Raw genomic sequence first — 27004 nt, 5'->3', positions numbered from 1 at the left:
CACTGTTAAACATGGTGAAGTGTTGCAAGATTTCAGAAGAGGTCTTTATCGAATATCCCAACCTTTGAGTTGTCGACTTGAAGCATTGGAAAAGCTTTAAACAGATCAACAACTTGATACAAATTAATAAATAGAAAAAATTCCACACTGTTGGTGGTGAGGGAAGCATGGCATTCTGAAATGTGACGGAACAAGTAGCTTTTCCAAAACAACATGCTATGTAACAGCTGCTGGCATCTGTTAGCATGTTTTAAGCATGTTGCCTCCCCCCCAGGACCACTAGCATAATGATGACCATCATTCACTGTCACCGAACAGAGACCGTTTGTGTGTGTGTGTGTGTGTGTGTGTGTGTGTGTGTGTGTGTGTGTGTGTGTGTGTGTGTGTGTGTGTGTGTGTGTGTGTGTGTGTGTGTGTGTGTGTGTGTGTGTGTGTGTGTGTGTGTGTGTCTATTCATGCATGAAGTCATTGATAGATAATAGTGTGTGTGTGTGTGTGTGTGTGTGTGTGTGTGTGTGTGTGTGTGTGTGTGTGTGTGTGTGTGTGTGTGTGTGTGTCTATTCATGCATGAAGTCATTGATAGATAATATTGTGTGCACATGTGTGAGAGAGAGAGTGAATGTGCATGCCTGTCTCTATTCACGCATGCAGTCATTGTTAGATAATATCCTGTGCAGACGTGTGGGGGTGCGTCCTTGTGCGCATATTTGTGCAAATGTTTTGTGTGTGTGTGTGTGTTTGTTTGTGTGGTCTCTGATAAAGCGCTGATAGTGTCCACCTCTGTCAGATGATGTACAGCCTGCTCGCTCTGACCAGATTGGATTCTCAGGCCGGCAGATCGGCTACGAGATAAAACCTGGACACACACACACACACACACACACACACACACACACACACACACACACACACACACACACACACACACACAAACATTATCTCTCACACACGCATACATGCACGCCAGCACACACTCACACACTTAGAATTCTATACCGTGCCAGGCACAAGGGCATCATGAGAAAATAGATCTTCTATATATCTTAAGAGTGTTTATTGTTCCCCTTACACACACACACACACACACACACACACACACACACACACACACACACACACACACACACACACACACCCACCCCCCCCCCCCCCCACCCCCCGTGGAGCCCTGTGCTCTGAAGCCCAGATGGGCCAGCCTCTTCACTCCTGCAGGGTAAATGTCTCCAATCAACCGCCATTGATTTCTGTCTCTCCGCTCTTAATTTCTTCTTCTGTTCGCCTAGCCACAAAAGATTTACCCACAATGCACAGGTTCTCTTTCTCTCTTGTCTGTTATTTCGCTTGTTCCGTCGCTTTCTCTTTCTGGATTTCATCTTTCTGTGAGATTGTGTATTTGTTTGTGTTGTGTGTATTTGGGCATCTGTGCACCAAGGTTAGGGATCAACATGCCATGACATGCTGTCAAAAATGCATTTTGTTGTTCTCCTGACCTTTCCTAATGCCTTCCTGATATTTCAATACTTGTGTGTCTGATTACAAGCACTCTAATCAGAATGGAACAGTTGTGTCACAGACCCTCCCAAAACTCTGGGCCTGCCTCCTCGATTGGTCCTCATTTCCTAAAGCCACTGTTCATTGGACGACACACATCCGGCAGTACAGGCGGGCAGAGTAAGCCTAATCTTTAAAGGCTTGAATGTCATGCTTTTTCATCGGGCATACGTGGGTTTAGAATTCCATATTTGTTGCCTTGCTCAAATGCACTTTAATGATCGAACCCCGATGCATCCACCAACATACCTTGGTGTATACAGTTTTACATTGAGATTTTGTCTTTTAGCAGACACGTTTGTCCAAAGTGACTTACAGTGAATTCAGATATATGGTAGTGGTTAGGGCATCGCATGCAACAATGCTTACAGGTAGGCTTTAGACAGTGGGGAGCGAACTCAGTACCTTTGGTGTCATGTTACTAATAAAAAACGGCCTCAGAATAGCATTAGCAGACTTGACTCTCCATTTAAATCACAAACACGATTGTGTCACGTGATGTTATGCTTTTTTTCTTTGTGTTTGTGTGTGTCGGACCTTCGAACAAAAACAACAACATCAACAGGATTTACTGCAGTCTCCTAATCTTCTGCTGAGCTCGCTCGAACATCAAAACACCATTCGGGATTAACCGATTTTTTGCACCATAATTTGTGTGGGATCTCCTTTTGAAGGAAGTAATAGCGCAGTGGTTTTATTTTAATCCAAATTATCTCTTGTATCATGGAAGTAGTTTTCACATAGAATTTTCCTAATGTGTCCGTTGACATAGTAACAAGGTCTTGGCTGGATGTTGCGCGAGAGGCGGGAAAATGTATTCACTAATCCAGCATCCCATTGGTAGTAAATGACCAAGCAGCCCTACTCCCTCAGTTCAAATGGAGAATAGGCCTATTGGTGCAGTCAAGTCTAGTTTATGCTTGTCAGTATTTTGCACAATGTTAACTTTTGTGCTAAACTTAACTGCACACTTCTGCCTTTGTTGAATTTATTGAACCAGATATATTAATTTTTGTACATGCGCGTCATCCCTGGTCCAACATAATTAACTATGCTTAGAGCACACACACACACACACACACACACACACACACACACACACACACACACACACACACACACACACACACACACACACACACACACACACACACACACACACACACACACACACACACTTCAATTCTATAATGAAAAAAAAAAGCAAAGTTGCTTTAAAATGCAATCGATCTATTGACCAAATAGAAAAATTGGCTGAATGAACAGGGCTTTAACATGTTTATTTTTAGTAATATTCCTCTGGATTTATAGTGCAGCATGACACCTCCCACCCCATTCTAATCAACTCATTCACGCACATACACACACACAACAACAACGTAATACGAATCATAAACCATATTCTTACCATTTGGACAGATGTCAAATCAGAAAAAAAATGACTTCAAAACAAAATTTCTTTCCCAGCTCTTGGTAAAATTGTCCAACTGTTCTCCTTAAAAACAATGAGGACCAAAACAATGGTGTCTTTAAGAAGCAGTAAACCTGCCAGATGTTAAATAATTAGTGCTCACATAGGCCGCACCGCCCCCCCCCCCTCAACTAATCTTCAAACTAAACCCTTCTTATGGATTATCAGTAAACTAAATTGTCCTTAAAGAAATCCTGTGATACTCCAACACAGGGCTGGAACTTGTGTGTTGTAACAAGACGACGGTGTTGGTGATCCATGGGTTACATGCTCCGCATCATGGCTGCGTTCCTTCTGGCTTGTTGGCCATTGTGAGCCGCGGCCTCGTCTCTGAATGCCGTCTTTGTTGTTTGGTTGGAAAAGAGAACATTGGTGGCCGACCAAAGGCCGAGACGAAACAATGAAAGACGCACTCAGGTGTTCTGAATCAGTGTATTTTATTTTATTAGAGCTGGGTCACACAAAGTGCGAGTTTCCCGTCTGTGGAACAACAGGCTGGATTACAATCCCGGTGTCCATGATCTGTTTGACCTTTTATCTTGACAATACGAAAAAACGCGATCTAAGCCATAGCCTCAAACTATTGCAAGTATATCACATGTTAGTCGCATTCGGTGTTTTTTACTGATACAATATACGCCCTGTGGTATAAACATCACAGCTTCTTGCAATCCTTCCGCTCCCTTTGCAGTAGCGACACACGCGCTTCCTCCATGTGACCCGCAGTCGTTACGTCCACATGTGAACATCACATCCAACGCCGTCACTGCTGCTTGTTCATCTGCCGCGAGTGCTTGTGCACGGCCTCCACGAAGGCGGCCACGCTCTCGGGGTCCATGTCCGGGTACATGCCGTGGCCCAGGTTGGCGATGTACCGCTGGGTCCCGAAGCCCTCCAGCATCGTCTTGACGATCTCAGAGATACGCTCCTGGAGGTGTGGTGGGGGGGAGAGGCGGTAACACATTCAGAATAACGATAATCACAACCGTTAGGGGGGCAGTGGTAGAGTAGTTGGCGTGGTTAAGGTGTTTGAATCCCGGCCCGGTAGGTTCTGGGTTTGTTAGCATATATAAAAATATATGCTGATCAATAATAATAATAACAATAAATAAATGATCAAAACAGTAAATCGTAAATACTGTAATGCCGGTTAAGTTAACTATCACTGCAATAAACCAACAACAAACAAGTGTTCCTGTGCTGTAAACTATAATCCTGTGTCTAAATTATAGTGTGTATATCTTGGGATTGTCAATTGTGTTGTAACAGCAGGTCTATTTTGGGGTCTTTCATTGTTAGAGAGTTATCTCTTGTGTTTACCTTGGGAGCATAGAGCGCACAGGGATCCATGTTGCCCTGTAGGCTAACCTTTCCTCCGGTCTGCTCGCTGAAAACACAAGGACCACTGACAGTTGGTGGTGAAACTGGAATGTGTGTTTCAAGGATAAGCCAAATGGGAACAATGCTAGCTGTTCATTACGAGGTTAGCAGGGAGGGTTAGTATTGACCTGTTTGAGCGAAACGGTCTCGTTACTAACGGTCCGAAAAACGTATGTTTGCTTTTTTTTCTTACATGTTTGTTCACAATCTTGGAAAAAAAAGTTGAATTGTTCAATTGTCAGTTTCAGACACTGATAAGTATGTTTGTGTATTCATTGTAATCATCTGCACAAATTACAAGAAAGGAAGACGCTTTTAGCAAGCAAGGATAAGCAAGTCATGTGTAGATATGATAATGAGTCATATTACTACACACAGACAATATGTGGAGACAGTTGGGCATTATTGCCGATTGACTTCCAGTGTATGTGTGCATTTGTTACCGTGCCAACCGCGGGTCAATGGTCCAGTCCAGACTAACGACGTCATAGTAGGACTGGGACAAGTCCTCCAGGCCGTAGTGAGCATCTTTAGCAAACACAATCTGAGACACACGCAAACGTTATAGGGGCAACAAAAGTCATCTTTCATAAAATGGCTCCCTCTGCTGGTGGACAGATAGTATTACAACAGTATCCTACACGAACATGTGTTCATGAATTTAGCAGATACTTTTTTTCAATACAACATACCATGTGAGGGACAATGCCCTGTGGGCTATGAGTGAGTGGGTCTCACCATGGGTACGTCCTGCCCCGTCTCCTTCAGCTGGTCCTTCACCCTGCGGGCGATGTCCCTCAGGTAGGGCAGGCAGAAAGCCTTGAACTCCACGGGCCCCAGGATCCCAGCGTGGCTCTCAAACACCTGCAGGGCCTGGTGCGTGAGGAGAAATGGTAACAATATTACTGCTGGTAGGGGTCACGCATCTGGCTAAGGAGGCCTGAGGTTCTGAGGTTCATTACTTACGTTTCCATAACGGTACTACTGACTAACCTACTACTGATCAATCTCGTTTTACACTAGGTTGTTACGGCTTGCAGTGTGAGCCTGTACCAAATTGCAATACAGAGATTATATACATTTATACAAAATAAGGACGTTTTTCGTATTTCACACACTTTGATTTTTTCGCCCTTGATAAACAAGATTACACTTGAAATTCAAGTGTAATCTTGTTCGACTCACCTGTGCGCCCGCGGCCACCTGGCCCAGCAGGTAGTCCACGATGACGTCGGTGAGCCTCTTGAGCAGCATGTGGCTGACCTCTGGGTAGCGGTAGAGCCAGCTTTTGACCTTGGAGAAGGTCTTTGAGCCCGAGCCTTCGATCATGTAGGACATCAGGGTCCACTGGAGAGAGGGGGGGAGGAGGTGAGAGGCAATGTTGGAGAAAGAGCAAGAGAGCGATTAGGATAAAAGAGTTGGCTCCTGAGTGGTCAGTACAAGGTGCATCATGTCAGCCGGATACCATCTGGTCTTAAAACCTATCGGACCGTTTTTAATAAGCTTCCTGTAATTCACGGATTCATGAGTTCCTCTGTCTGTCTGTCTGACTGTCTCTCAGGCGAGTCTCACCGGTGCTCCAGTGAATCCGATGAGCGGCACCTTCCCCTCGATCTTGTGTCGGGTCAGGGTGATGGCCTTGAAGACGTAGTCCAGCTCCTTCTGGACGTCCACCTTGGTCTTCAGCCGCTGGAGGTCCTCTGGGTCTTTCAGGGGATCCGGGAAGGTGGGGCCCTTCCCGGGCACCATCTGCACCTCCATCCCCATGGCCTGGTGGAGCACCGTGGATGGAGGGAAAATAAACAAACAAACAGGAGCAAACAGAACGGTAAACAAAAGGAAACCAAAAGTATGTACATCACATGTACAAACATTTCTATAATATCTGGCATTTCTGCTGATGAAATAAGTCTATATCTAGGATATACTTTAGCCTTGGAAAGGAAGATATTGAATGCAAAAATAGTGCGGCAATTTGAAGAAATTAAGGGACTCCAAGACAGAACCCTGAGTGACCCCAGATTCAATCTTGTGCCATAACAATGAGATAGCACTTTTATGAAAACACATTGTACTGACTAACAAATGGATGTTTTAGTATTTACGTCACCTGCGGTACAACCAGGATGTCTGAGAAGATGATGGACGCATCAAAGTCAAAACGTCTGAGAGGCTACATTAAGAAAGAAAACACTACAGTAAGAATTAAGTATGATGTACAAAGCAACAGTGAGAATTAAGTATGAAGTACGAACTTACAGTAAGAATTGAGTACTAAGTATGACGCCACAGTAAGAATTTAGAACAAAATACCAATCCACAATAATAAATTAGGTAATTAAGTATGAATACACAGAGCCATGGATGTTCATGAAGGAAGGTAAACATTATGATGAGAGGATTTCAATGTATTGAACGATTGAATGAAAAGGTTGTTTTGGGTAAAGGGATTTCTAAATTAAAAATAATAAACATCATTAATATATTCAAGAAAGACTAGAGAAATGGCGGTGGAACCTGAAGAGTGAGTTCACAGCAGGCCTCTGGTGAGCGGCACGTATCGAAGAAGTCCTTCCCTGCCCGGAACTCCCGGAACTCTACACATGCACACACATAAAAGTAGATACATTAACACATGTGGGAGTATCACGCTATGATGAGGGAAATCTTTTACATGAATTGCTACTATTTTTTGCAGACTGGCTGATCTCTGTTGTAACTGCATTGCTTCAATACTCACTTTTCCATAACGCTTACTATTGACCTCCGTGAGCTTGATTTAAAATGTATGGGCCACCGTTTGTCTGTCTGTGTGTTATGGGAGAATTTTACTATACCCTTTAAAATCAATATCTTGCCTTGTTTGCCAGCCAGCCAGCCAGCCAGCCAGCCAGCCTGCCTGTCTGTCTGTCTGTCTGTCAGTCTCTCAGTGTGTCTGTACCTGGAAGGTAGCGGCCAGCCTGTCTCATGCACCACACAGGGACATGCTGGGTCTGTTCTCCCCGTGCTGCCCGCAGGAACGTGTCGTTCTTCAGCTGCGGGAAGTCTTTGGGTCTGGAAGAGGGACAGAGCCATGCAATGCAGCATGTTGATCATCAACTAGAACTGGAGTAGGTGGGAACCCAGGAGCATACAACAGCACCAAGGTATACGCTGCCCTCATATGTTGAAGAACTTGAAGGACATTTTTAAATAAACTACAGATGGAGACACTTTTCGGTTGCTTGAGTTTTTTTTGATATTTTTGATAGTTCAAATCATCAAAAATATCTATAATTTAACAATTTGTATTTTCAGATATTCAAATATGATACACCCTTCTCTTATCTTACTGCCTTATTTTCCCGCCCATCACACCAACTGAATAGAAAAGATAGCCCTCCCTCTCTTATCTCTTACTGGCAGCGCTACAACCGTTGAGTAACCCAGAAACACGCAGCAGGAGAAACATGTTTCCTCACATTTTTCCTGCTATTTCAACTACAGTTACGTTAAGGGCCCCCAACAGAATGGAAGTCATGTATGATTTCGATCATATAGGCCTTACTTAGCGCATTTTTTTCATTCAACCATGAGCAATAAACTCAACAATAATGTGTTGCAATGCATATTTGATTCATTATTATCCTATCGATATGTGAAGAACAACATATTGCCACCCATCACGGCTGCAGTGATTGGGCAAGGTTAATTGATGGGAACACCTGGCCAGGTGTTTCGACGTTTACATGCCGAGGGGCGAGGATAAGCAGGGAATCTCCCTATGTGAAGTTTAATTTTGAGCAAAATATTGACACGGACGTGCTTCAAGGTGAATTAAATCGTTTGATCGTAACATCCCTCCAATGACGAGCTACGAACCAGGAAATAAAAAGGTAAAACATGAAGTTGGAATGCGGTCGACCTTTAAATGGGATCCCTATGTAGCCCAGTACAGCAATGGGCTGGTCCACCGATGGAGCTATGGGAACCAGTACCGTAGTGCACTGGGTCACCCGTGGAGCTATGAGAACCAGTACCCTAGTGTGCTGGGTCACCAATGGTGATATGACAACCAGTACCATGCTTACAAAAAGCAGAGATGCTAAAACACCTGCAGAAGTTGAGAAGTAGTCTATCTAATTTGTACTTTAAAACCAAAATAACATTTCGAATTACACGCCCAACCGAAGTGGATACTTTTGAGTCCAGAGAACGATCAGGGTTACGTGTTTTTATAATGTCCTCATATTGTGCTCGTCAGTCTCTTTATCCTGTTGAAACAGTATTAAATAACATGCGTGGCTCAGCGTTAAACATACTCACAGAATAAGCTCGTCCTTGCTCATGGTGAAAAAGATAAGTTAACAGTCTTCTTGCTCGGGATGTCGCTCGCAGCCTGCTGTCATTCAGACTCACTTACAAAACACTCGAGTCGCTACTACAGCACTGCGCTACAGGCCGCGGCCATGTTGGCAAAAGTCATGTGACATGTGGTGGATGCGCGGAATGGATTTCAAAATAAAATATTGTCTAAAGAAGTTAAAGCTCGATGATTTTCAATCGTTTCAGAACGGTCAATTAAACTAAGACTAAGCCATGTGTAAGGGCATAAATAAAGATAAACGGCACATTCAGTTTAAAAGGGCAGTGTAGCGTCTATGTTTTCCAACGTTTAACCTACAGGTTCTGGTTTACGAGACCCAATGCCCATAAATAGGGCCCTTGGCTATATGCCAAACCCAACCTGCCCGTTATGACATAAAACAGAATCAATTGTTTCTTTGGATACATAAACAGCTAAATGTTTTGTAGTTAGATAGGATCTAAATACTACATGGTAACAGAAAAATACAAGCTTAATAACAAATACCGCCATATATTTATTCATATGTACATAGTAGTTCAATGTAACAGATAGATAGATAGATATATAGCCTACTTTATTAATCCCGAGGGAAATTCAAGAAGAATTCAAAACGCATCATAAAAACAATACCGGTATTTCATGTTCTGTCACAACGATTTCTTGATTAGTAAACACTTTCCCTTTTGTACTAAAAAAATTAAGGAAACATGATTGGCATTAATTCATCAAACTGATACAAAATAATTCAAACTGATAAAATCTAATAGCAAAACCATGACAATATTTAACAATCTCCATGCAACACTATATACATACTTCAATATGAAGGGATCATAACAGGAGCCCAACCACGTTTTAAATACAGCACATGAAAACAAGATTACTTTACCATTTACATAATATTATTATTGCAATGCAGTAAATCATAGTATATATAGAACACCAAGTAAGGTATTCCCATATGTATTTTTCGTGTTCCACCAACGGTGTCAACTTTGCACTGTAAATAAGTCTGTCTCTATCCTGACATTAAAGAATCTGAACTTTTTATCCTGACCACCTATCGAGTTCTACCCTGTTTCTAGTGCTACAATTATTCGCTGCGTATTCACTCACTCACTTTCACTCTAATTTCAAAGTAGCTTTATTAGCGATATTAATTGCCAAAGCAGTTTAAAAACTCTCTCTCTCATCCTATTCCCACCCCAGACTCTCACTCCCCTTTTCTTTCTTTCTCTCTGTCTTTGGCTCTCTCCGTCTCCCTGCCGCCCCCTAAGGCTGATGTTGGTACTGCGCCTCGGTGGCAGTGTAGAAGTCATCCAGAACACTCTGCATGTAGTCAAAGGTGGGTCGGTCGTCGGGCTTGTTCTTCCAGCATGACATCATGATGTCGTAGAGTTCGGTAGGGCAGTCTGCAGGCTGGGGCATCCGGTAGCCCCGCTGTATAGATGACATCACCTCGCTCTTGTTCATGCCTTTTTTGAAAGGATATAAGAAGAAAAAATATCAAAATTGTACTTGAAATTGGGATGCCTTAGTTAATGTTAAAATCAAGGAAGAATCCACATAAACAAAGTTTGAACCTTTCTTTTTATCGCCACCTTTTACTACTTCTAAATATTGTCTCTACACCCAGCAGAACTATTAGGCCTTATCTTCATTCAAAAAACTAGACTACAACTTTAGTGTACTTTGGACTCGGTTTTTATTAGGCCAACTACTCAAGCAAATTGTGGGATTCTGGTAGTTGTGGTTTTATAGGATTTTGGGCGATGTAACGTGGTACAAACCTGGATAGGGGATCTTTCCTAAGGTGATGATCTCGTACAGCAGAACTCCGAAGGACCACATGTCTGACTTGATGGTAAAGCAGCCGTAGTTGATGGCTTCCGGAGCGGTCCACTTGATGGGAAACTTAGCCCCTGTAACACACACACACACACACACACACACACACACACACACACACACACACACACACACACACACACACACACACACACACACACACACACACACACACACACACACACACACACGCGCATTTAATTCTTTATTTGAATCCACCAATCACATGACAAGATTCAAATATTTCAGAGATAAGATAAGTCATTGTTCAAGGGTACAAAAAACATCTCCTGCGCCACACTGCCAGGCTGCCTATCACTGCTGATATGGAGCAGAACTTTGCTAATTGTTTAGATTTTCTGCTGGAGAGCCCAGCCAGCCTTAACCCACTGAAAACACGGTTGTGGACATGCCCCAAGCTTCCAAAAATAAACACACACACACACACACACACACACACACACACACACACACACACACACACACACACACACACACACACACACACACACACACACACACACACACACGCGATTGTGGCGCAAACATAAAGAAAAATAATTTTTTGAGGAAGTAAAATAAAATTTTACGCAGCGTCAGTTTCAGGGAAATTACATTGCTAAAAATACAATGGCATTCATCATGAAACATATTAACTCCCACCCCTCCCTCACCCTCCCCCTAACCCCCCCTACCTTCTCTGGCAGTGTACTGGTCGTCCTCGATGACCCGGGCCAGGCCGAAGTCGGCGATCTTGCAGAGCAGACTGTCAGAGACCAGGACGTTAGCCGCTCTCAGGTCCCGGTGGATGTAGTTCATCTTCTCGATGTACGCCATGCCCTCTGCGATCTTCAAACCGTAACACACGCGTCAGTCTCAAAGGGCTTCGCAGGCCCCCAAAACCCCACCCCAATTGTTAGGGGTGATAAAACTATGAAAGTGAAGCATATCTACCTCTCTCATCTTACTCACAGAAAACACAGGAAAAAACATGTTCAGAGGCTGTGCGAATAAGGGGCGACCAGAGACTAAAGTTTATCATTTTTATGTTCAGTGTCTGATTCATGAAGTTGATGCATTTCAGCTGAAAACAGGAGTGTTCCCTGTCCGTTGTCCAAAGTCGATCATATTTAAAACATCACAACACATTTAAAACATCTTGAGATAATCGTGATCGATTCTAAGAAAATAATATTGGGATCTTCATTTGATCAAGAATCGTGAAGCACTAACGTGGCGTCTATTTTATTCAAATCAAAAACGTATTCTCAATCCGTTGCCCCAATGTAGCAGTGGGGTGATAGCAGGTGTACTGTGAAGAGGTGGCAGGTGACATAGAGGTATGTTGTAGTGCTATTATTTTTGGTTTGTTCTCCACAAATAATTGTGTGCACTACAACAATCAAAACGATATTTTGGTTATGTACCTTTACTGTGTTTTAACATAGATTCAGTGGGAAGAAAATTGCTTGCTACATGCATGCTTCAGTTGGGAATCAAACCTGGGTCTCACAGATGGTAGGTAGAAATGATATTCAACCTCTCACCCTACAATGATTGCTAACCTTGCATTGGCACATGACTCAGTGGTCATGAAAATGTATTCAGATTTAGTGTTTTTGAAGATGCATTCACCTCATGAATAAGGACAAACTGCTCTTTACTGCATGAAAATACACATGGCGCTTTGAATTTTAGTAACAGGGATTCTTGTCGTGTATTACTTGGTATCGGATCGAAATAAACTTTTGCAGTATCGCCGACCCCCTAATGAATATGCATGAGGACATTTTCTAACTCAGATAAAAAAATACAATAGCACGCCTACAATTTAATGAATGTACTGCCATGAAAAAATGTGTCTTCTTATTTGCCAAGAGATTTAAATTACTAGACGATATGATCAAATGATGATGACGTCCTCTATTGACTCTTATTCCCCTTTACACTGTCCAAGCTCAATTGTGCCATTGCTTGTTCGCATACATATTCTGCCTAGTGGCATATCTTTTCGTTAGAACGTCTTTGTTGCTTCCCATCCCGTAACTTTCTTGATTGGTGACCTATTTGTAAAAATTGTGGCCTAGGTTTATAAGATAAAATCAAGTGACTTGTGAACACAGCCAGAGAGACGTCTTGCTGGTGTTAGTGGTTCTAGAGTGTGAACCTTTGATGAGGAAGTATGAACCAATGTAGGACACGTTTGGTTCCTGCTAGTGACGTAGACAGGGGAACTTCATTGCCCTGTCTACGTCACTAGCACATTGCCGAAGTAAATCATTTTCAATTTAAGGGAAATGTTGTTCCTATGTTATTTTCTACCATGTTCAGTTCCTGGGAAAAATAAGTGACTTAACTGTTTCCCAACAATGCGGGAAAACCCAAACAAGTGATGTAATTTATTTATTTTATTTTTATGGAAATTATAAAATGGATAGTTCTGGTCCTTAGTTCTAATAGCTCGAAGCCGTTGTAAAATAGCCTACTCTACAGACACACACCTGTGACTGAATTACAATTCATTATTAGTGTCGATGCACCACCAATCTGAAAGTATACCATCCTTTGTTGCTTGGCAAAATTTTGTGTCTTGATTTACTACATTGCTTGACGGATAAATTATGATTTCTTTACAATTGTATGTTGCTGTGTGTAATACCTGATTGGTCCAAAACGTACCAAGGTTGGCATTATTTTTCATTAAAATCATTAAAACATTAAAAACCAGGGTGATAGATTAAAGATGAAAGTGACTACTATCTCTGCATTGGAGGATACTGTGGTATATATCCCCCCCCCCCCCCTCCCTGACCGTGTGGTAAATTATTATGCAACAATGGGACACCCCGTGGTTATCCTCATGTAGGCCTGTTGGACGGTAAGTGTGGAAATCACCTGTGCAGAGAAGTCGATGAGTTTGGGAAGTTGCAGTTTAGCTCCTGCGCTGCTCTTCAGGAAGTCAAGGAGACTGCCTGAAGAAGAGAGACGATGGGCAGAGGGAAAATGAAAACTAAGGTTTTTGGCCTATTCTACCCTATTCTTTAACTAACTTAGTTTGGGTTTAAATGATTGTGCAAATGGGAATGTACAGTTCTCTTACTAGCTGCTATCAGAATTTAGAGCAGACTGTGTACTCAGACCACTGACAATTTTAACAGTGTTAACCACCAATCACTCCGAAATGACGGAGGGATGATGTAAGTCCACAGCTGTGTGTGTGTGTGCAAGCGGGTTTGTGTGGGTGTGCGTGAGCAGCACACACTGCTTTTTGTCTGTGTGTGCTTGTGTGTGTTTGCAGTTGCGTGTGTGCGCTTGTGAGTGTGCATTCACATGTGCGAATATGGGAAGGCACCCACTCTGACGGACTGAGTGCAACTGTGCGCGTGGGTGTGTGTGTGCACCTATCTCTCGCATATATGGTCATATCCTGTCCGTCCCTTCTGCTTGCTCACCGTTGGCCATGTACTCGGTGATGATGTAGATGGGCGGGGTCTTGGTGACCACGGCGTGCAGCCGCACCAGCCGGTCGTGCTGCAGGGTCTTCATCATGTTGGCCTCGTCCATGAAGGCCTCCGGCGACATGGTCCCCGGCTTCAAGGTCTTCACCGCCACCTTGGTCACGTTGTTGTAGTAGGCTGGAGGGGGGTGGGGGAGAGGGGTGGAGGGATGGGGGGGGTTAGATGGATGAGGGGTGAGGGTTGGATGAATGGATGGATGGAGGAATCAGCGTCAGCCTATTGGATGTAAAAGGAGGATGGTTGGATGGATGGGTGAGTGGGTATATGAAAGGGCGGTTGGAAATTGGTTGAGGGAGAGGTCGAAGGGATGGATGGGTGGGTGGTTGGGTGTATGGATTGATAGAAATATAGATATAAGAGTTGCCAGCTGAATGGAATAGCAGAGGAACGTTGGGGTGGAATGGTTGTCAGATGAATGGATGAACGCACGATTGGGTGCATGATGGCTAAACGGGGGGTTTGTCAGGTGGATTGCGGGACTGGGGGTTTGAATGGCTGGATGATTTGAGTGGATGGATGAGTGGGCATTTGGGCAGATGAATGGATGGCTTCAGTAGATTTGAATGGCAGCAGTCGTAGCACTACGCACAAGGTGGAGCAAGCCTTGGGCTAGCCAGGCAGAACAGAACAGCAGGAAGTAACAATGTGTTTGTTGTTTAAGCTTGAGAGGACACAAAACCAACACCAACTCTCATTCACATCTCTGGGGATGAGCGGCCACTAAGAAACACACTTTAGGATATTAGTGGCTCATGGTGAACCGCGATGTGGGCGAATGTATTCATTATTATCACAGGACCTTTTCGGCTAATCGCTGAACTAACAGTAGAAGCATACAAACAAAAGACATTGTGTTTTTGTTTCAAGTACTATCTACAGTATCACTGCTGTACATTTAAAACAACACAGAGATAGCTGTCAATGATGTGAGATATGGAGAGAGGTTGCATGAGGAAGAAAAGAGAACAAAAAGCAAACAGAGATTAGAGGTTGCCGATGGCAACTGTTTGGCATAGAGCCTATAGTATGGGGATACAGTCTTCTCATTGGTAAGTCCTAACAAGGCGTGGGTGTGGGTGTGTGTGTGTGTGTGAGTGTGTGTGTGTGTGTGTGTGTGTGTGTGTGTGTGTGTGTGTGTGTGTGTGTGTGTGTGTGTTTATTTGTGTCCATATGTGTCTTTTCTTGTCTGCCATGTTTGTGTGTGTGTGTGGATTGTGTGTTGAGTATGCTTGAGTTAGTACTGGTAACTCAGAATGCAAATCTCATGGTCACATTTGTCTCATTTCCTCTCCATCAAAACAAGGGAAGCCTGTGACCTGACTCCACCCAATCACTCTTCCACGTTAAACACACACAACAATACACTGTGTTACGTTAAACACACACAACAATACACTGTGTTACGTTAAACACACACAACCATACACTGTGTTACGGTAAACACACACAACAATACACTGTGTAACGTTAAACAGACACAACAATACACTGTGTAACGTTAAACACACACAACAATACACTGTGTTACGTTAAACACACACAACCATACACTGTGTTACGGTAAACACACACAACAATACACTGTGTAACGTTAAACAGACACAACAATACACTGTGTAACGTTAAACACACACAACAATACACTGTGTTACGTTAAACACACACAACAATACACTGTGTAACGTTAAACAGACACAACAATACACTGTGTAACGTTAAACACACACAACAATACACTGTGTTACGTTAAACACACACAACAATACACTGTGTTGCGTTCACAGCTCATGTATTCCCCTCCGTCTCAGAGTGTTGCGGATGCACTGTTTGTGGTTTTCATTTTTTATGTCCTTTTTGTGTTTCCGTTCTGCCACTGCACACACTTAAGTCAGAAGATATAATAACACAGCAGGACATTCCTCATAAGTGCCTCCTAACTACACATGTCATGGATTCAGATCACAAGACTATTGTCCGGAGTCTTTCCAAGACTGTGTTTTTCAAGCCCTGACATGTATATTAATGCACTTTTTGAAACCTAAGGTATTCGATAGGTGTGGTCTGGCTCCATCCCTCTGTGATATGTTCAGGTTATTTGATGTCTCTAAATCCTGTTGTCCATCACTTCAACGTTATATGTACCAGATGAGGTAGTATATGTATACAATGGTATGTGACATCGTTGTACGACGTGTGTGCTTGCTTCCTCACCCATCCAGACTTCTCCAAACTGTCCGGCTCCCAGCTTCTTCACCATCTTGATGGAGGTCTTGGAGATCTCCCAGGCGTCCTTGTCCCACGGCTTCTGGGCTCGGGGCTTCTTGCAGGGATGCAGCGGGCGCCCGCACAGCCCCTCCGGTTGTTCTGGGGGAAGCAGCGGAGAGGAGGTGAGGACCTGCACACGCACCCACGCACGCACGCACCCATGCAACCACACACGCACACAACAACGCAACCCGCACGCACGCAAAAACCATACCGCACGCATGCAAAGACACAAGCACGCACGCATGCAAAAACACAAGCACGCAAACACACACACACCCATGGATGCATGCATGCACACATGCATGCACAATTCTTTTTTCTGTCTATAAATGTCAATAAATAAATAATCATGATGATTATGATAAATAATATCAAATGCACATCATAAGTTCCGAGAGCGTTAAGGGAAGTTGTGAATGTGCTTGCTTTCTCTGACAAGCAGCCAAGAAAAAGTATCTATAAAAAAAGAAAAAAAAAGAGGATCCATGAAACAAATTATTTGAATGTTCATTTATGTAAGCAAATCATTGGTAATTGTACTCTGTATTTGTATTCGATTTAACTAACTTGAAAAAGCTAAATTGTCTTAATTTGATGATATGAATTTCGTACAGACTAATCGCTCGCAGTCCTAAAGCCTCACTGCCAATGTCTTATTTAGAAGGCAATCACACATCGACTCAGGTTGGCAAATTTGCAAAGTTTGCTTATAATCCTTTGGTTGCCAGTTTGAAAACTCTGCTGAGCTGGTGTGATGTCAGAGTAATGGTGATAGGCAGGTTGATGCTTACACGCACACAAGACATTGAAATGATTACTCCAAACACAAGGGTATAGAAGCACCCGCAAGTCACCTGGGTTATAGACAAGGTGATATACAGATATAATGTGTATTTAAGTACACACAAATAAAAATATGTAGGAGAAATATGCATGTAGAAGGTTAAACAAGGTGGGTTGAAAATGTACAAATTGTACACATTATATCTATATTATGTGTGTGTGTGTATATACAGTATATATACACACATGACCTTCTACCCACCCTCGTAATATCGGACCATGCTGCCGATGTCGGGGAAGGTGATCTTGGGTGAGATGTAGCAGCCACCGTTGTCCAGCGCTCTTATTTTGAAGTGCTTCACTATGTCGCTACCCTGGGGGTCGACATCCCTGACGGAGAGTGAGTAACTTCCTGTTTCAGAGAAAGAGAGTTAAAAACACACATGCTGGCATGCACACAAACATGCACAAACGCACATACACACAGTGTTTTGGTCTTTTAGTCCAATATCTCTCCGTCTGTATATCTGTCTGTCTCTCTCTCCCGCCCTCTGTCGCTCTCTCTTTCTTCCTCCCTATCTGTCCCTCCCTCCCTTCTATCTCTCTTAAATGTGATTGCTATCGCCCCACCTTTTACGGTACTCTCCCGGATGAGATACGAGCCCGGTCGGTTGGCAGGACTCAGCAGCTGTCTCTCTGCGTCCTTTCGATTGATGTCCTTGAAGAACCACCTGTAGGAGACAATCATCAGCACCCTGATCAGTTCCATCAGCACCCTGTTCACCAGCAGCCTGTTCACCAGCAGCCTGTTTACTACTATCAACACCCTATTGACTACCATCAGCACCAGGCGCGTCAATATGGGCAGGTGGCACAGCGAACTACTTGCAAAAGCATTCTCCCAAAAAAGTAAATCATTAAATCAGTAAATCATTGCTCCAAGTCTATTTTTAATAATGTGATTGTCCCATTAACTATCTATAGTTTCTGTATTCTTCTGACAATTATTGGTCTGTTGACATCAAATGTTGGATGATGGTGGCGAATCTACTTGAGTTTAACGTGTCATGCAATGTTGGGGCAGGTTAGCTCAGTGACTATGTTCCTCCGTATGTTTATCGCATAACCCTACAGGGTGCAATAAGAATTGTAATCCGCGCTAAAAGACGCATATATGGTCACAAAGTAGTCTGCCTCATGGTCATATTCTAGAACTGTTGTTTTAACTCAAATTATACCGCTAGTATCTTTTTTCGTTTCTACATCAGATGCAGATATGGCGAGTGGTGTTGCACCTGTAATTAACAGTGTTGAGTTTCTGTTAAAAAATCAATTTGAGAGGTTAAAATTGGAAGAGAAGTTAGCCATCATACAACCTGGCCCAGACAGACCAGACATAAACAGTATCCAACAAACAAAGGATAGGGGGAATACTTACAACAGAACTTTCTCCCAAGCATGGTATGAAAAGAATTAATGGCTATGTGGTTGCTCAAAGAGAAACAGTTTTTTTCCCATGTCTACTTTTTTGAGCAAGTGTGTGCACAGGACAAGGGGATATATGGACCACAGGTGTGAGTGATGTGAAGCATATAATAATATCTAATACAATATTCTATGTATATAATATATGCATATGAAAAAAACTTAAATTGCGGGTGTTGTCAACCCCAGTATTTTCTGCCCCACTTAGATTTAGGGTCACTGATCAGCACCCTGGTCACTACCACTAGCACCCTGTTCACTACCACTAGCAGCCTGTTCACTACCACTAGCACCCTGTTCACTACCACTAGCACCCTGTTCACTACCACTAGCACCCTGTTCACTACCACTAGCACCCTGTTCACTACCACTAGCAGCCTGTTCACTACCACTAGCACCCTGTTCACTACCACTAGCACCCTGTTCACTACCACTAGCACCCTGTTCACTACCACTAGCAGCCTGTTCACTACCACTAGCACCCTGTTCACTACCACTAGCACCCTGTTCACTACCAACAGCACCCTGTTCACCACCATCAGCACCCTGTTCACCACCACTAGCACCCTGTTCACTACAAACAGCACCCTGTTCACTACCACTAGCACCCTGTTCACTACCACTAGCACCCTGTTCACTACCACTAGCACCCTGTTCACTACCACTAGCACCCTGTTCACTATCACTAGCACCCTGTTCACTACCACTAGCACCCTGTTCACTACCACTAGCACCCTGTTCACCACCATCAGCACCCTGTTCACCACCACTAGCACCCTGTTCAGTACCAACAGCACCCTGATTACAAACAGCACCCTGTTCACTACCACTAGCACCCTGTTCACTACCACTAGCACCCTGTTCACTACCACTAGCACCCTGTTCACTACCACTAGCAGCCTGTTCACTACCACTAGCACCCTGTTCACTACCACTAGCACCCTGTTCACTACCAACAGCACCCTGTTCACCACCATCAGCACCCTGTTCACCACCACTAGCACCCTGTTCACTACAAACAGCACCCTGTTCACTACCACTAGCACCCTGTTCACTACCACTAGCACCCTGTTCACTACCACTAGCACCCTGTTCACTACCACTAGCACCCTGTTCACTATCACTAGCACCCTGTTCACTACCACTAGCACCCTGTTCACTACCATCAGCACCCTGTTCACCACCACTAGCACCCTGTTCACTACCAACAGCACCCTGATTACAAACAGCACCCTGTTCACTACCACTAGCACCCTGTTCACTACCACTAGCACCCTGTTCACTACCACTAGCACCCTGTTCACTACCACTAGCACCCTGTTCACTACCACTAGCACCCTGTTCACTACCACTAGCACCCTTTTCACTAACACTAGCACCCTGTTCACTACCACTAGCACCCTGTTCACTACCACTAGCACCCTGTTCACTACCACTAGCACCCTGTTCACTACCACTAGCACCCTGTTCACTACCACTAGCACCCTGTTCACTACCATTAGCACCCTGTTCACTACCACTAGCACCCTTTTCACTAACACTAGCACCCTGTTCACTACCACTAGCACCCTGTTCACTACCATCAGCACCCTGTTCACTACCAACAGCACCCTGTTCACCACCAACAGCACCCTGTTCACTACCAACAGCACCCTGTTCACTACCACTAGCACCCTGTTCACTACCACTAGCACCCTGTTCACTACCACTAGCACCCTGTTCACTACCAACAGCACCCTGTTCACTACCACTAGCACCCTGTTCACTACCACTAGCACCCTGTTCACTACCACTAGCACCCTGTTCACTACCACTAGCACCCTGTTCACTATCACTAGCACCCTGTTCACTACCACTAGCACCCTGTTCACTACCAACAGCACCCTGTTCACCACCACTAGCACCCTGTTCACTACCACTAGCACCCTGTTCACTACCAACAGCACCCTGTTCACTACCAACAGCACCCTGTTCACTACCAACAGCACCCTGTTCACCACCACTAGCACCCTGTTCACTACCACTAGCACCCTGTTCACTACCAACAGCACCCTGTTCACTACCAACAGCACCCTGTTCACCACCACTAGCACCCTGTTCACTACCAACAGCACCCTGTTCACTACCAACAGCACCCTGTTCACTACCACTAGCACCCTGTTCACTACCAACATCACCCTGTTCACTACCAACAGCACCCTGTTCACTACCAACAGCACCCTGTTCACTACCACTAGCACCCTGTTCACTACCAACATCACCCTGTTCACCACCAACAGCCCCCAACGGGTGCAGCCCTCCAACCCAATGCTGTGGCCGGTGTTTTGTTGAGGCAAGCACCGTAACAGGTTGTTTTATTCACTTTCCAGTCAATCACTGAATACTTATCCCACTACTGATACTGAAATCCAAATCTGACAGTGAATGATGATTATAAATGTTTTTAGATGCGTCTGATTAAGAAGTAAGTAGGGTCGAGGGTGGCCTACTCATGGCTGCTTACAAACAAACTGCAGATTTATGGGGGGGCTTTAATAAATACAAACTTTGAAAAGTCTTTCAAAATGAAAGTTGAATGTTAACAAGAACATTCTCAGAAGAGCTGTTGGATCTCAAATAGTCCCTGACGTTAACAGACCAGACTCCTTCAAAACAAAATTGTTGTACGCCCAAGTATTTCCCAACAAAACCGTAGATAGGCTCTTACTCCTCCGTCTCCATGGTGTTGTCCTGCGCCACGTAGTTGGAAGGGATGAACCCTTCTCTATTGCTGCTTATGGATTTGGCCCTCCACCATTCTCCACACCTGGAACAACAAAGTGGTCAGCTACATCTCTCGTTCCCATCGCTCGCGGTTAAACATAATCTTTAGGGCACGTACATCGCGACGTCACATCGCAATGACCACAGCCATTTGAAGAGAATTGGAATGTTAGTTATTATGTTGGTAGTAACAGATGCAAGGAATATACGGAGACAGATGGACTGAAGTGAGGTGTGATTACAATGGATTTCATGGAACACCATTTTCTGATGCTTAATGCACATCGGGATATCCCTTCATAACATACTGAGAAGAACGTGATGCAATTCAATAGAACATATTTTATCTTTTGTTTTGTTTCATTTGCTTGTTTGTTTGTGTCAGCATACCCCTGACGCTTGTTTGGCATATGGCGTTGGATTATAAAGAACATCATTCATTTTAGCATACATAATGCACCTAGTCCACCTCTGCTGTGTTTTAAATACAGGTGTGGCTGAAAATGCTACTTATTGGTATAGTATATTCCATTTTATGAGAGGGGAAATGGAAGAGCTTCATTATCTATAAATATTTTTTTTAGATAGTTATAATGAATAAATTAAATACGAATTATATGAATTATGGATACATATAACATAAGTAATTATAACTCATTAATTATACATTAGACCTTTATTAGGTTATTGATGTTTGACTTCTCTCCCTGCTGTGACGGTAGGTTGTCAATCCATTTAGTATATGTTCCCCCTGCTGACTCTCTGCTTGAGGTCTCAAGCAGAGAGTCGAGTTTCTGTTCCCGTTTCTCATTCTCCTGGTATTTCTTATGTTGAGGTTGTATGGAAAAGCTAGCTGGTCATTATTAAGAAATAAACCCAGATAGGGTGATGCAGGACTTCCGCTATTACACGGCTACCTAAAAAAAAGGAAAGGAACTAAAGGAACTAAAGGAACTAAACATTTGACCCAAAATATAACAATACAATTATTCTATTGATTTTGAAAATTACGAGCGGATCGAAATGGTTACATCCGTTACATTCTATGGTTGGAGAACTGCTTCCATAATTACAGTTTCTTATTCATTGCAGAGTTCTGCTTTCAGGAGATACCGAAGATATACAATTCTAGTACTTTGTGAGAAAAAGTGTGAGAAAATAAGAGTGTAATAAGGGTTCAGTTGGGACTCACTCCTCCAGCACCATCATGGTCTCTCCCTTTTTGAAGCCCAGGTCTTCTGGGTGGATGGCCTCATAGGGGTAGAGCGCCACCACCACCTTACTGCTGTTTCCCTGCTCTGAGATACAGAACAAACATGGATCACAGGGATAACAGATCGGACAAAATGAAACTACTGATTTATGTATTCATGTTCTTACATTGTATTGGCACATTATTTTCCAACAAAAGAGTCTATTAATAATAGTTGTATTTATAAAGTGCTTTTGTAATTATTCAAAGACATTTGAGAGACAATAACCATTAAACCTACAAGTCTAAAAATAATATCTATTAATGTCAACTTGAAACATTTCAAAGCAAGCAGTTCCTGAACAGAAAGGTGAGGAGAGTTTGATATTAAAAGCAATATAAAAGGTGTTATGAGTGATGCTTGACATTATATAATCTGCGTCGACGCCATACCTTCCAACTTCTGAAAAATCTGCCCGGGAAGAAGCTCTGATGGCTTCTAAACGTAGGAAGATCAAGAGTATGCAATTAGAAAGTGTATGAGCACGCTCTCACTCACTCATCACTCACTCACACACACACACAGTCCAACTTTGTCTTGCTGTTGCCTTGGAAATTAAAAAACAAACTTCTTATAGTGTAGCAGTGTAATTCAGTGATGTAATCCAACTGAATGTCCCTGAATCACCAATCTCTGATTTCATTGTAAGGCACTATAGAAAAAAACAGACTGTAATACTGACTGTCTGTAATAGAAGCTTGAGTAGCTTGTAACCTTCTGGTGCGTTGTTGCTACTTACTCCAGGTTTATTTCTGTTTAAGGTTGGGTCGCGGACGTAGACAGTGTCGGAGCTGCGGTCGGGTGGTGGAGGATCACACTTCCCCTGGCTAAGTCCCTCGCTTAGCTTAGACTTCATACAACCCATCCTCCTCCTTCTCCTGGTGGAGGGGGGGGGGGGATCAGAGAGGGGAAGGAGGAGAGGGGACGAGGAGGTGGAGGCGAGAAGAGGGGGAGGAGGAGGAGGAGGAGGAGGGGAGAGGTGGGAGAGGGGGAGGAGATGTGGAGGAGAGAGGTGGAGGAACAGGGGAGAGAGAGGGAGAGAGGAGATAGAATGAGGAAGGAGTTTGGTAGAGGTGGTATGGGGGAGGGCAGAGAGCACAATAGTGGAGAGGAGAGAGCAAGGGAGAGGGGAAAAGGAGGGGAGAAAGGTAGATAAGGTGAGGAGGGACAGGGGAGGAGACAGAGGAGAGGAGGAGGGGTGGTGGAAATGAAGATAGAAAAGGAGAGAGATTGAGGTGAAGGCAGACAATGCCTGATACACAAAGTTCAAAGTAACATCACAACAATATGTTATGGTGGTTGTATTATCAGCATGATTGGAAATAGCATTTGACTTTAGGAACAAAAAGAAATGCAGGTGCAGTCACGAACGGTTCAAGAATGGTTTCATTTCTGCGCCCACTTCTCTTCTCGGTTTGGTTTGTAATGTGGTTGGTATTCTTCATCTGAATTTCTTTAAGTTTAACACCAGACAGCAGCTGTTCTGGCCACTGATAACATAAAAGAAGCCTACTTTACTAATTTACTTCAGTCATTTTCTTTGTGTTCTGTTTCTTTTGTGTTTAGAGCTGTTCTCTTAACCAGCAGGCAGCTTTGCGTTGCACTGACGCACACACAAAGACAAGGACACACACACACACACACACGCGCACAGCGAGACAAGGGCATTCAGCCACACACACACACACGCGCACAGCGAGACAAGGGCATTCAGCCACATACACAAACACACACACACGAAACTCGAGACAAGGTCTAAAGACACACACACACACACACACACACACACACACACACACACACACACACACACACACACACACACACACACACACACACACACACACACACACACACACACACACACCACAAAAATCACACATTGAGATAAGAACATAAAGTCACACGCATACTGTCTTACACACACGCTGACGCCCAGACGCAGAAACACACGATCTATGGAACTTGTGACCAGTTTCCTTTTTTAGAGCTTTACAAAATCTAAACATTTCCGCTCATTAGAAGTACGGTAATATGGTTCTAAATAAAGAAGGGAACGTGCTTAATGTCATATAGCCTCTCCTTACAAGTACTGTGGCTCTAAATAAACCAGGGACAGTGAATGCCATCTAGCACTCATTAAAAGCAGGCTACAGTGGTTCTGAACACACCAGGGACCGTGCTTAATTTCATCTAGCCAATCACAATACTCAAGTATTGTGGTTCTAAATACACCAGGGACCGTGCTTAAGGTCGTGTTTCTTAAGTCCAGAAAAGGGACGTAGAAGTGTTTTTTTTCGGGCCTCATTGTATTCTGGCAGTATGAAGTCACGCTGGGAAGGTTACTGATGGCTAGTGGACAAACCTGTTCTCATGTTCATGGATCTCATTTGGGTGAATTGAAAGGAGAGATGAAGAGGGAGGTGGGGAGATGGTGGGAGAGGGAATCAAAGAGCTGAAAAAAGTGTGAGAGGGAGGGAGAGAGATAAAGAGAGGGAGAGAGAGCGAGAATGGCAGGAAGAAAGAGGGGAGGGTGAAGAGTTGGAATATTGGAATACAATATTGAAAAATGTATTTTAATTACTTTGGATATTTTGTTTTTCCAGTGGGTATGTGTCACGTGACTGGACGTATCGGGGCCGGCGAGCGTTTGTGGTCGCCGCTGTCGGGGCCTGAAGTCTAGCTAGCTATAGTCAACTGTTTTCCCTAGTTCTGAATTTAACAGGGCAGCAGCCTTCTAGAATTAATCATTAGCCTTCGTATTTGGACTAATGTTTAACAGTAGCAGTGCGATATTGACCCAGGTCACTGTGAAGGTTGGTTTACTTCCACCTTCGTCTCAGCTTACCGCTTGCCTCGCCGCGATGACACCACGGCTGAGCAGGTCGATCGGAGACTCGTGGGTGGCGGAGATCCACACACATTTGCTTTCGTGCAAGACAATAAATATATCCAGATTTGACTGGATGTGGGGACCTTTTGCAACTTTTGGTGGAATGCGCTCAGAGTCACTGACATAATGTATGGACGGATGGGAGGATGATGGATGTTGAAAGGATAGATCGTTGCGTTTAAGGTAGAAACAGTAGCTGTTTATACTAGTGTTCAAGTGATCAACCAACAAGAACCAAAGTCATTGGCACCTAAAATATTGTTCACGTCACATTTCGTTCACAACACGTATAACCACCACACATTGTGGAATGGTTGCAGTACTGTGTAGGCATGCTGATGACTAGTAAATGGCCAGAGTGCAAAGACAATATATGAGCTGTCACTCATCAGAGCCGGCATCAGTTCACTAAGACAGAACAACAGTGCACGCTCACTGCCTGGAGGAAGGAGAGGGAGATTATGTTAAAACAAGGGAATGGAGGAGAGGAGTGGAGACGGCAGTGTGTTGAAGTGTAATAATTCGCTATAAAAGTCCAAATGTCTTTCTTTGGGGTTTTTTTCAACTGAAAGTGCACTATTCCGTTTGCTGTGACGCAGCTTGTGCAGTGGATACACGTTTTTACCTCACTATAGAAATACTGACTCACTTTTAATCTGAATTTCCAAACGATAACCTCTGACGTTTCCACAAACACATTTCGGCTACAACATGTACCGATGACACATGAACAATTTATGAACAATTTATACAATAATACAATACAATAATACAATAATATACAATAAAAAGTTAAATGTTATAATGCCACTTACCTTCCTTTGATTATAAATATTCCTAATATTTGACCAGTTGTTTATCTTGATATATTTCGTCCGTACGTTTTTTTGTGGTCTTCTGATTTCATAGGACTTGATAAAAGAGACACATCGAGCGAATGACGAGCTGGCGGAGTCGTGCAGTGGCCAGCTCTGCCGCAAGCTTTGAGCCAAAGAAATGAGGAACCACAGGGGACTTTTTTTTTTTTATTAAACCGACACTTCCTGGTACAGCTGTCTGATGGTGATTTACATCTTCAGCACAGACACACGAACACAGGCCCGGAATGGCTAATCGGGAGGACCGTGACAATTCCCGGTGGGCCGGTCTGACTTTATTTTGGGCCACGTTGCGGGGGACACCCCCTAGTGGTAGGAGCCTCACTGCGCCCATTGCCCACTCGCCGTTGCATTAAGGTCCCGCGATGAGCAAAGAGGAGAGGGGACTTGCACATCTTTAAACGATATTTACATATCGAAGAGGGGACTCCATTCACTGCAGCAGGGGAGCTGTCTGTGCCTGTGGTTTCACTCAATGAGTGTTTGCCAACTGCAACTCAACAAAAACAAATTATTTAACTTTAACTTTAGCAATATTTAAACATTTCTCTGTGATTCAAATATT

General features: G+C 43.7%; 2 protein-coding genes across 3 annotated transcripts; both read right to left on the bottom strand.

Moving 5' to 3' along the window:
- Positions 1-3440: 3440 nt before the first annotated feature.
- urod (uroporphyrinogen decarboxylase) lies at positions 3441-8882 on the bottom strand. The gene is made up of 10 exons (XM_030363457.1): positions 8708-8882; positions 7344-7456; positions 6920-6999; positions 6513-6575; positions 5975-6172; positions 5588-5749; positions 5141-5275; positions 4846-4946; positions 4343-4409; positions 3441-3950 (listed from the first exon to the last, which is right to left on the bottom strand). Exons 1-10 carry the CDS (start codon positions 8728-8730, stop codon positions 3786-3788), a joined length of 1107 nt encoding a protein of 368 aa, XP_030219317.1. The 5' UTR covers positions 8731-8882; the 3' UTR covers positions 3441-3785.
- Positions 8883-9244: 362 nt separating this feature from the next.
- Positions 9245-26564, bottom strand: lyn (LYN proto-oncogene, Src family tyrosine kinase). 2 transcript variants are annotated; one of them, XM_030363455.1, is made up of 14 exons: positions 26377-26560; positions 25034-25123; positions 23408-23546; positions 23061-23106; positions 22608-22713; positions 21360-21458; positions 17798-17898; positions 17430-17579; positions 16328-16480; positions 14051-14233; positions 13494-13570; positions 11294-11447; positions 10541-10672; positions 9245-10225 (listed from the first exon to the last, which is right to left on the bottom strand). In XM_030363455.1, the coding sequence occupies exons 3-14, from the start codon at positions 23531-23533 to the stop codon at positions 10023-10025; spliced, it is 1530 nt and encodes a 509-aa protein (XP_030219315.1). In that variant the 5' UTR covers positions 23534-23546; positions 25034-25123; positions 26377-26560; the 3' UTR covers positions 9245-10022. The 2 variants fall into 2 exon arrangements, with proteins under 2 accessions (XP_030219315.1, XP_030219314.1); XM_030363454.1 differs by lacking the exon at positions 25034-25123 and having other exon boundaries at positions 26377-26564.
- Positions 26565-27004: the final 440 nt, after the last annotated feature.

Source organism: Gadus morhua, chromosome 8, assembly GCF_902167405.1.
Source record: "Gadus morhua chromosome 8, gadMor3.0, whole genome shotgun sequence".
In the NCBI taxonomy this organism is placed as follows: Eukaryota; Metazoa; Chordata; class Actinopteri; order Gadiformes; family Gadidae; genus Gadus; species Gadus morhua.
This window is presented reverse-complemented; position numbering and strand designations above follow the sequence as displayed.

Excerpts from the sequence above, each read along its gene's own strand:
- lyn (XM_030363454.1), bottom strand. The coding sequence starts at position 23,533 with ATGGGTTGTATGAAGTCTAAGCTAAGCGAGGGACTTAGCCAGGGGAAG. Across the intron at positions 21,459-22,607 it reads ACCATGATGGTGCTGGAGGA|GTGTGGAGAATGGTGGAGGG; the intron begins GTGAGTCCCAAC and ends TTGTTGTTCCAG. Across the intron at positions 16,481-17,429 it reads CATGGTCCGATATTACGAGG|AACAACCGGAGGGGCTGTGC; the intron begins GTGGGTAGAAGG and ends TGCTTCCCCCAG.
- urod (XM_030363457.1), bottom strand. The coding sequence starts at position 8,730 with ATGAGCAAGGACGAGCTTATTCT. Across the intron at positions 5,750-5,974 it reads TCGGATTCACTGGAGCACCG|TGGACCCTGATGTCCTACAT; the intron begins GTGAGACTCGCC and ends CCCTCTCTCCAG. Across the intron at positions 5,276-5,587 it reads AGGTGGCCGCGGGCGCACAG|GCCCTGCAGGTGTTTGAGAG; the intron begins GTGAGTCGAACA and ends CTCACGCACCAG.